The sequence below is a fragment of the Propithecus coquereli genome, unplaced genomic scaffold, assembly GCF_000956105.1.
Source record: "Propithecus coquereli isolate 6110/MARCELLA unplaced genomic scaffold, Pcoq_1.0 Scaffold8, whole genome shotgun sequence".
Classification (NCBI taxonomy): Eukaryota; Metazoa; Chordata; class Mammalia; order Primates; family Indriidae; genus Propithecus; species Propithecus coquereli.
In genome coordinates, this window is record NW_012154173.1 from 1,285,352 (window position 1) to 1,296,412 (window position 11,061).

Consider the following 11,061-nt stretch of genomic DNA (forward strand, 5'->3'; position numbering starts at 1 on the left):
TTCCCGTCTTTCAATTTCCTTGTTATCGTTGTTTCCTTCCCATCCCATTCCTGATGTTGAACCAATGCACCATCTGTAAAGTTGCACACAGTCTGGAAAAATAAAGTTCACTTTTTAATCTTCCAAAGTATACTACAAGAGAGTTTCCATAACTCATAACCTCCTTAATCAACATTTTTTTCATCTTCCCCTTTCTGGGTCTACTTCATTAACCCATACTGATTTCACTTACAATATAGTTTGTGCTTTTCAATCAAGATGCTCATAATAGATACTCACTCTACAAAGTTGGTATTTTTACTAATTTGTCAAAACTCAATTCATAAATTAACTTTTCCATTAAGTTCTTGACTATAAACAAAAATGGTATTAATACAACCTATCATGCTAGAAGCTTCTGTGATTCTATAACATGATGACAAACCTGAGTTTTTCTGCCATCAGCTGTAGTTTCTTCAAACTTCTCTCCCAAGGTACAAGAAAACTGTGCTGTTTTCAAAGTGCTCTCACTTTTTACGGTGAGGTTTTTGCCGTCCCAAGAGATGATACAATCTGGCTTGGCCATTCCACCCATTTTTCGCAGAGCTAGTCCCACTCCTGTAGAATGTTAAATCATGTTAAATTAGAGAAATACCAAATTTGTCATTTAGATGATAAAAGTTATAATTCAATTGTAATCACTATGCTTAGCATATTTTCACTTGTTTGCTTATTGGTAACTATCATAAACAATATACATACTCAGTGCTCACCATGTATCAGCACTTTACATATATGAATTCATATAAGCCTTACAACCATGCTGTGAGAGGTGGATATTATTGTCTCCATTTTACAGATTAGAAAGTGAGGCACTGAAGTAACTTGCCCAAGCTCATTCAGCTAAGAAGTGATGGAGCTGGGAACCAATAGTGTGGGCAATTCAGCTTCAAATCTCAGCTCTTGGCCACCATGCTACACCGGCCTTCAAAAAGTGAGGGGAGAAATAACAAACTCCTCAAACTTATTTACCCAAAGAAGCTGATAGAAGATGGAGACAAAGCATTCAAAATTGCAAACTCTGGAGCTTGCTCAGTCTTTTCCTTCTACTGGATTCTGTCATTATGTTAGTCTATGATTCCAGCACATAGTCTGGCACATAAAAGGCCCTTGATAAATAGTTGATTAACAAGCTACACAAAACAGAAATCAATCTTGAGATATTCAAATAGCACAATTTTTTAAGAGTTAGTAGCACAAGTGTAATACTAATAAATGGAAAAAATCTTACCCCTAAAGAGAAAACATTTCATAGATGTGTAACTCAATTACCATATTGATTTATACAGCTATGGAATTTCATATTAATAAATTATATATTAATTTATGATCTGTGCATTTCCTCTTAGAGTTAACATTTATAAGGAACCTTTGATCCAGGCCGAATCCATTTCACAACCTAAGCAGCATGACTGTCTTGATGAGGAACACTCAGCCAGGCTTTAGATTGCCCCTTGGAGCCTTCTCTTTTGCCAGCTCAGGGCTGCTGCCTTGTGTTGTTAGTTGAGTCATTGTTTATTCTCACTTTTGACAAATAAATGGGCTCTGCTCATCTCACACCTTGATTACTTCCTAATGAATTGTCTTGACAACCTTATGACTCCAGAATCCTGGAAACAAGCTCTCTAACCCTAAACACAATTTCCAGTGGGTAGAGAATGTGCTCTCTATTTGGTCCTCACACCTGTGCACATACAAAAACTCTATTTCTTGGATGAATGTAATAAATGGCTTTTTCCAGTCATCTTGATCTAGGTTTACAGAGGAAAACCCTGCCTTCTTATTTTACCAACAATATGATAAATACACTCGTGATTCACCACAAACCAGCCTTAACACCACATAGTCTTTGATAAATGCTAGTGGAGTGATTCTGAAGTGCAGCAGTGACTAGGTGTCAACAGAGGGTCATTGTAGTCACTTCACCAGAGGGCAGTCAGGTTAGCATTTGTGGATACTGGCTTCTGAAGCACCTTCATAGTTCCAGCAATCCCTTAGCGCTGAAAGCATCCTTCCTTCCAGAGAGGATCCATGCTATGGTAACTCCACCTCACTTCCTAGCAGCCTGTGACAAAGGTCCATTTTTTTTGCTATATATTCATTGTCTCAAGTCAACCAGCATGCAATCGCTGTCACTGGCCTACAAAAGGGCAGTAACAGAAATAAAGCATTACTTTCAGTGACAGAGAACCTGAATTTTTATACAGAGATTCATTCTCCTTTGGAAGGGCTTTAAGAAGTCAAGTACCTTCAGCAGGGCCACACCTATGCATGCAGTTAGCGGCCTCCGGAGGGCCTCGTTGTTTCCGTTATGGTTTTCCAAGAAAGCCCACTGCCTCCTTATCTCTCACCCTAAAGACGCAGAGGCCAGGATGGCAACGCACGGCCACCGCCGGCCTCATGGCGCACCTCCTACAGGCCACCCACCCACTGCGGCGTCCCAGCCAGGCAGTGCCAGCAGCGGATAGCGATGCGCGTGGTTGGGGGCACAGAGGGCGAGGAAGCCCCGGTGCTCCTCGGTGCGCCAACCCAAAGGGCCGGGCTCAAGGGTGAGGGTGGGCAGAGGACCTGGGGATGGTGGGGCCGACAGCCGAATGGAAGCTGAAGCCGTAGCCGGGTTCAGATCCTCAGGGATTCCGCTGGAAACCGCGCGCCAGCGCCGTGTTCCCGTGCAGAAGAGGGAGGGGGACCCGCGCGCCATCAAGAAACAAAAGATGCGGCAGGCTGGGAAAGGGGAGTGGGAGAGAGAGGATGGTGGCAGGAAGGGAAAGGATGAGTGCAGGGGAAGGATGAAAAGGAACGTTAAGGGGGCTGCCAGGAGGGGGTCGAGAGAAGTGCAGCTTGGCCGCCACTTGGCGGAAAGGAGAGACGTAGAAGAGACGCAGGGGGACCACGAGGCGGAACATCTCCGGAATCTTGCCGCCTGCCCGCGCGGTGCCGCGCTGCGCCGCACCCAGGGGCCACGTGGTGATGGGGAGGTGGGAGGGGCCGGGGTTAGGCAGCCAGCATCCCCCGTCCCGGAATCTGGCACGCTGATGGGGACCTAGGGACAGTCGGCCACACACACGCCACGTTGCCGGCGCTGCCGAGCCAGGTGCCTCACCTAGTTCCTTCATGTATTCATCAAAGCCTTTGCTGTCCACCAGGCGCCATCTTCCTTCCAGCTGCTGAATGGTGGCCATGGTGGGCGCGAGCGGGCGTGCGGAGCGAGCGGAGAAGGGGCCGGCGCGGGGCGCGTGCTGTGCGCCTCCCGGCGCCCGCGGCTGCTTTATGAAGGCGGCCCGCACGGCACGGCGCCCGGCGGCCAATGGGAGGCGCGCCTCGTCCGGTCCCTGCCCCGCCTCCCGCGCGCCCTCCGGCCTTACTCCCGGGGCCCGGAGGTGCAAACCGGCTCCACCTGCCCCGGGACGCGAGGGCACCTGGGGTGCCTCCTGCAAGCCGGGACTCGCCCGGCGCGCCTCACGCCTTCTCGGACGCTAGCTCCTACATGTTCGGGAGCCTCCGCACGCCCAGGACGCCGGGGAGTGGGGGATGGCGAGGCAACCGGGCGCCCCGGCCCCGCCTGTCCTGCTCCCCTCCGCTCGACCGCTAAGCCGCCGCCGCTTTTCCTTTCGAGACACCCGGACCGATCGATTAGCCGGGCTCGGGCGGCAGGAATTGATTGATCTTCTGTTTGGTTGGTTGATTGATTGATAAAGTGCTTTGCCACCCTGACCTTGTGCTGTTTGTCCGGGGACAAACCCACGTCCCACACCCTCAAGCCACTCCTGGCCCAATTAGGGCTTCAGGGTGGCTGTATGCCTGAGCTGAGCTAAGATACTATCAGAAGGTTCTAAATGGGTCGGATGCGGGATGTCTCCGCAAGTGCCGTTTCTAAACTAAAAGTCTGTATGAAGTTTCAGCTTAAGTGACTGTCACTGCCATTCGAGAATGTTTTATTAGTTTATATTCCCTGTGGAGGGAGCCCTTCACAGTTTCTTCTCAGCTACTGGGTATTTAGACTGCAGCGTGTTTAGTCTTCACCTTTAATCATAACAACACCGTATACTCGTGTGTAGAACGTTATATTAATACTTTTCAAAGTGTACTTTTCACGGTTTCTTGCTTGTGCTCTCGAATCCATGCAGGAGCTGAGATGGAGTGAAGTGAGGAAGTTGCTACACTGACTGGCCGTTTTGATAGAGACAATGTCCATTTATTGAGTACCTACTGTGTGCTAGATGCTGTGCTTCCCGGGCACTTCATAGCCGTTTACTCTAATCTCCACTAAATTTTTGCTAAGGCGTGTCATCCCAATTTTTCAAAAGAGAAAATAAGGCAAGGAAAGTCTGCTCAGTGGTAGAACCAGAATCCCCATCCAGGTCCTTCTCACTGAAGACCTTATGAAAGAGGACCACACCTAACTGCACTCTCGCTGTAGCTGTGATGGAGCTCTGAGGAGAGGCCGCAGTCACCATGCCAAGCTTTTGTATCATCCTTAACAGAATTAAAATCTGAGGTTGGTTTGCTTCTCTCAGCATGTGGCAGGACGTGTACGCCACTCCATTGCATCCTTTTCATTTCAAGTCCCTACTCTAATTTTAGGGTCAGCACAGTCTTCCTTGTGGTACCACTTTAAAACTTAGTGCTTGTCCCACAAAGGGCCTGCATGTCCCACACCCAGCGCTCTACTGCTCAGAAAACATTCACGTTCCGAGGGAAGCAGAGTGCAGCCTTTGTCAGTGATGCAAGCTCTGGCTTCCAGACACGCAGGGCTGCTCCTGTGTGTTTAGATTTGACCTTTTCATGTGCCATTTCAACATGTTTTAGCTATCTGTATATAGACTATGGTAATAATAGTCAGGGCCCAGTACAGGGAAACTAATTTTTAGATTATCATAATCAACCATGTTACAGAAATATCAACAAGAAAACGGCACTGGAGTACTAGATACTTAGGTACTTAAGAAACAGCTTTTAATCCCAAGGCATTACCTAAAACTTAACTTTTAAACACAATCTTTGATGTGATGAGTGGAAATAATCCACAGGTAGCTAAAACACACCAACAAACAATACAAAGATATAAGGCAAAATACCTGTTAGTGTCTCCTGTGAACAAAGAAGGGCATTGTGATTGCTCTGCTACTGGGCCAACACATTCAACACCTTGTTCTCAGATGCCTCGTCTGATATGTATACATACATATGATTGGAGTAGGTTATTTCTACCGTCTCTTAAACTCTAAAATTCAGATTCTCTTCCTTCAACAGTCATGGGGATGAATGCAGTGGCTCATGCCTATAATCCCAGCAGTTTCGGAGGTCGAGGTCGGAAGATCACTTGAGGCCAGGAGTTCAAGACCAGCCTGGGCAGCATAGTGAGACCTCATCTCTGTTAAAAAAAAGAAAAAAGCCACGGATTTCAAGCTCTGAAAAGCATTATGTACTCCCTTAACCTGCTAATTAAAGCCCTGTTCTAGGTTACTTAACTTGAACCTATTATGAGGTGTAAAAACCAAAAATGTAAAAACAAATCTCATTAAAGTCTCACATAACATTATGGGGATTGTTGGGTATCTCTTCACTGGAAAAAAGGAGGATTATCACTTGAGTGTGGTGAATTACAATATAGAAAACAAGAAACAATAATTTTAGCCTATCCTTACAAACATTAGTAGCTGTGTTGGTCATTATTTTTTAGTAAGAGCACATAGATGATATAGGTGTCACATCATGTCTTCTTCATGCTGAAAGATAACACATTATTCTTATGGATAAAAATGACTGAAGAATCAAGAATTACTAGCAACTCTTACTCTAGGAGCTCTAGAAGACTACCTTTTGTAAGACAGATATAATTTTACTTAATATCTTTGAGCATTAGTTTTATTATCTATGAAATTAAGGAGATGAGAATTAGACTAAATGATTTCTTAAGTTCCTTTCAGCTTATGAAGTACTACTGCAGCAGCTCATGGCCTTCAAAAAATACACTCGAAATTACTCTATTTCCCCCTAGTGGTGAAAACGTAATATCTCTCTTAGGTTTTATTTGATAACTATTAGTAGCTTGTCAGCTCCACATTCCACAATCACACACATAGCTTTGGAGCGTACTGTGTGATTTTATTTAAAGACAACTTCCTAGTGACAATTTATGTAGATAGATGTGCCTTCACAAAATTTCTTATAGTATATAATCATTACTAAGGACAGTAAGTGCTGGTGGCCTAGGAGCATGCAGTTGGTAGAGAAAGGAAGAAGAGACCACCACATTAAATAAATTATTGTAGAGAATACCCAAAGTAAGCCATGTTCAGACAACTGAGTTTTCTCCAAGTACATGTGCAAATTATTAATAATCAAAAAAGGGACAAAAGCAAAATGATCACTGATAAAGTGGTGCTTCTCAAATTATAGTGCGCAAACAAATCACTTGAGGGTCTTGTAAAATGCAGATTCTGATTCAGTAGCTCCAGAGCAGGGCCCAGGAGCAGACATTTCTAAGAAACTCTCAGGTGATGTCAGTGCCACTGCTCTGGGAACCATGATTTGAGTAGGAGGGCTGTAAAATATGCAAGAATCCCTACATGGCTTTGCTACAAACGGGTATCCTCACTTCAGTGCATAAACATTCTCTGATTCTATCCCTATAAAAATATAGCGATAAATAAGAAATTGAACAAAATCGCCCCCAACGATTATCTTATTCAACTTTTGGATTTTTTTTTTTTTTTTTTTTTTTTTAGTTAGCCTGAGACAGCTATTTTTTTGTCTGCTTACCAAGAAGCCTGGTAGGAGGCTCCAGCTGGTATATGGAGATGGGGAGGCTGAAGAATATATTTATTTAAATCTATTGTCTCTCTTAAATTTTATAATCAGTTTTTTGACCCACACTCCTTCTGGCTTGCCTTGCTGTAGACATACTTTGCATACCTAGCTTCTAACCAGATCTTCCCTAAGAAAATCCCATTTGGAATCAGTTTCAAAAGAAAATACTAAGCAGGTAGAGTGTGGATCTACATCTTGTCAGCTGTCTGTAGCAGCAAAAATATTCCATATGAGAATAACACAGCTCAAGGCACACCCTGAATATTACATTTTAAATCATTTAATGCATCCAGCCACAACAAGGAATTGCAAATAGCTACCATCCATCAATGGAAGGTGATTTTGTTTCATTTTTCAGAATAAAATTGTGTATTTTTTTTAAATGTTTCAAATTAAGGCACTTATAAGAGAGTTATTTTATGAACTTTGTCTTTTTACTTAAAGCAGTTTGATTTTTACACAATGTGACTGCCATGGCTAACCATTAAAACTTTCCAGTTGCTTAAATGATCCATCATAAACATGTGCTTGCTAAATTAACTGGACTAGAGGATAGCTAGAAGGAAAATGAGGCATTGCAAAAGTTACAGGAATACTTTTGAGTGGTTTCAAAATAAGGCTGAGGACATAACGGCTCATATTATAATACAATCTCTCAGTCTAAGATTGCTACATTTCCCTTACTTACCTAGATCTTCCTACTGTCCAGGTGTATGTATTATTGTATGTTACATTTGTCATTAGCTCATGGCAACAGATGCAAAAATATGTAGTTTGGGTTAACCCTTTCATGCTTCACATGGGCAGTGTTGAAAGTTACCACAACGCCAAAGGGAGTAGCTTGAAAAGGAGCAAGAGGATGTTCAGAAAACCACCCCAATAATCACAAAATCTTGGTGAAAACACTGTGCTTACCTGGTGACACAACTTCAAAACAAATCCCATGGGAACCCCAACCTCCTCAAATCTACCTCAAATCAAATTGTCACTCCTAAACCTCTTTATATGTAAGGTCTAAGGATGGCCCAACCTGAACACACAGGCATCTTTGCCCTTTAAAACTTGTAAAAATGAAAAACTTCCAAATAATATTTTCCCACTGGAAGAAGCTGAATTTTTTTCTTGCAGAATACACTCTCCCATATTTCAGTCCTACCTTCCACGTGATATTCTATAATTTACTGGTTATTCTGAGATTCTCACATCATTTGATGATTTCCCTTTTCTAGTATTTATCTAGGAATTAATGATTTTTTAAATCAAGTCTACAAAACTATGGGGTTGCTTGTTGCTGAGTTACTTATCCCAATAGATCAGACTCATTACTTCCTTTTTCCTAGATTAGCTTTTAAGAAGAATCATCAGCATTTAATAACCAACCTAAATCTGACTGAAGATGCTTTCTCGATCCTGTCTCTGGCCCTCCTAACTTGGCCTTGGGAAGCGCTATCCATAAGCCCTCAGAGGCATGCTGTAAAACCAGCATGAAGGCAATTCTATGCATTTCTCTGAAGGACTCAAGCAGCACGATAGATGCCTTTTGTTCTCCCACCTATAGATACCATAAGACACTTTTTGTTCATCTCCTCACTTCTGCATTTGCCAAACCTAAAGATACAAATTCAACAGCATGCAGGGGAAGGTATATTTGACTCTCCCATGCATTACCTGTGCTATCTTGCTTCTTGCATTCCTGAATTCCTTCTTTCTACAGCAATGGTTTCTCATCTAAGAGACCCACAATTAATCACAAAAAAATTGAGTTTCTGATGAATCATATTGTGTTTTCTGAACACTGTAATGTCATGGTGGAATTGGGAGGTTGAGTGGTTGTTACCATTGAGGATGGCAACCATCATAGTAGTTTGGGTCTATTTTAGAAATTGGGATAAAAAGTATTTGTGCTACAAATCCCAAATCTTGTCTTCTATCTTGCAACTTCAAATTACATAGTTAATCCCAGCAGGGTCTGAGACATCCTACTGAATGGCCAAATACTAACCACAAGCTGGGTTTCCCTTGTCAACATGCAGGACTAGAAAGAGGAGATCCCCAAACTTCATGGCCTCGGGATTCTGAATGTGGGTCTGAAATTCCTCCTTCTTACTTCAAATTAAAGCTCGAAGCTTGCCTGAGCTACAAACTTGTATCTTCCTAAAATGGCTATTTTTATTTGGATATCCTTTGATTCAACTTCAGTGTTGTATTGACTCAATCAATAATTAATTGATATGATTGACTTCAAAAATTGAAATCATCTTTTACTCTCCTCCTGTTCTCCTCCCTCCCTGCCCTATCTTCTTCACACTCTATGTCAGATTTACCATTTTGAATGAAGAATGAGCCTGAGTCATCTTTGAAACACTTGCCCCATCTCATAATTCCTGGGCAAGGATCTGAAGGCTCTGGAGTTCTAAGAGGGTCTTCTCTGTGGGTGGGACATGGCAGCCAGAGCCATGGAAGTCAGGCTAGAATTCAAGGGGATAGTTTTAGTAGTGTTATGATTCTGATGGGTTCTTATGATTTGGAGTTGGACTCAAGCAAGAGAATGGTAGACAGAGTTCGGCTTTCAGGTAAAGGGACTAGCAAGATCTTGGCTGATGGTCAAATCCCAAGAGTAACACAAAAATTATTCTGTGCCCCTCATTCTCACCCTCTTCTCCCTGATCAGCACATCAAATAGCATGTTACAGTAGTAATATTAATTCTAGACTCACTCTCAGGGCAAAGCTGGGACTCCTAGTGGCCCGTCTGCCCTTTGTAGGTTACCATAATTAAGCACACTATCTTTTGCTTAGTGCAAGGTATGGTGACCATCTCCTGGTTTGACTGGGGCAGTTCTGGGCTATGCTTGTTGTCCTGGTGTGATTATAAACAGTACCCTCTTTCACTCCAAATATCTCAAATTGGATGATGTTGGATAAAAAGTTGTCACATTTAATTTTCACTTATCAGGCAGCTCTCAAGTCTAAATTTCAAGTAAAGCATTAACATGACACTAAAGTATCATCCAATGTAGAACCCAAAGATGCCCTACAGGAGGGAAGAAATGCTATGGGCCATGTTCAGTCTTTCCCTACTCATATGGCATCAAAAAAATATGTCATGTGAGGACTACTCTGCTTATTCACAAATGCAGGACAAGCAGAGCCATCTACACACTACAGATTCCTTTGATTCAAGCCAGCCCACATTTTTAGACCAGCTAAGAATTATGTGAAATAGGAGCTAGTCCTTATCTTCAAGGAGTTTGGTATCTAAGTCTGTACCAGCTAAGGAACTGCATTGCTTCTTTTTTTTTTTTCCTATTTAACTAATGTTTATTAAAAATCTATTTCTGTTTTAGTTCATCACATTATGAAAATTCTCAAGTGTTTGAAATATCGGATAAACAGAAGCCCTTAGGTTTCCCATAAATCATTTTATCTTTTTTAAAGAAAGCACGTTATTTTATTTAAGAGATACAGATTTTAAATCATCATTTGTTAAATTAAAAATCTACATGGATATTTTCTATTTGCACAATAACGTTTTTATTTTTAGTTTTTATTGACAATGATTGAATATATTTATGGGATACAATGTGATGTTATGGTATGTGTGTGTGTGTATATGTATATGTACATGTATATATATATACACACACACACACATACACACACACACACACATATATATATAAAATACCAAGGAGTAAATTTAACCAAGGAGATGAAAGCTCTGTATACTGAAAACTATAAAACACTAATGAAAGAAATTTAAAATGACACAAGTAAATGGAAAGATAACCTGTGCTCTTGTATTGGCAGAATTAATATTATTAAAATGCCCATACTACTCAAAGCGAGCTATAGATTCCACATAATTCCTGTCAAAATCCCAGTGTCATTCTTCACAGAAATAGAAAAAACAATCCTAAAATTCATACAGAACCACAAAAGACCCAAGAAGAACAAATAGCAAAAAGAACAAAGCTGGATGTATCACATTACCTGATTTCAAAATACACTCAAAGTTATAGTAATTAAAACAGTATGGTACTAGCATAAAAACAGACAAATTGACCAATGGAAAAGGATAGAGAACCCAGAAATAAACCCACACATTTATGATCAATCTATTTTTGATGAAGTTACCAAGAACACACAATGGAGAAAGGACAGTCTCCTCAATAAATGGTGATGGGAAAACTGGATATCCACACGCAGA

General features: G+C 41.8%; 1 protein-coding gene across 1 annotated transcript in view; it reads right to left on the bottom strand.

Moving 5' to 3' along the window:
• Positions 1-3,315, bottom strand: part of FABP5 (fatty acid binding protein 5 (psoriasis-associated)) — a 6,020-nt gene extending 2,705 nt beyond the window's left edge. Inside the window, exons 1-2 of the mRNA XM_012663183.1 lie at positions 3,143-3,315; positions 425-597 (exon numbers count right to left, since the gene is read on the bottom strand). Coding sequence (XP_012518637.1) covers positions 425-597; positions 3,143-3,221 — 252 coding nt within the window. The 5' untranslated portion in view covers positions 3,222-3,315. The remainder of the gene's footprint in view (positions 1-424; positions 598-3,142) is intronic.
• Positions 3,316-11,061: the final 7,746 nt, after the last annotated feature.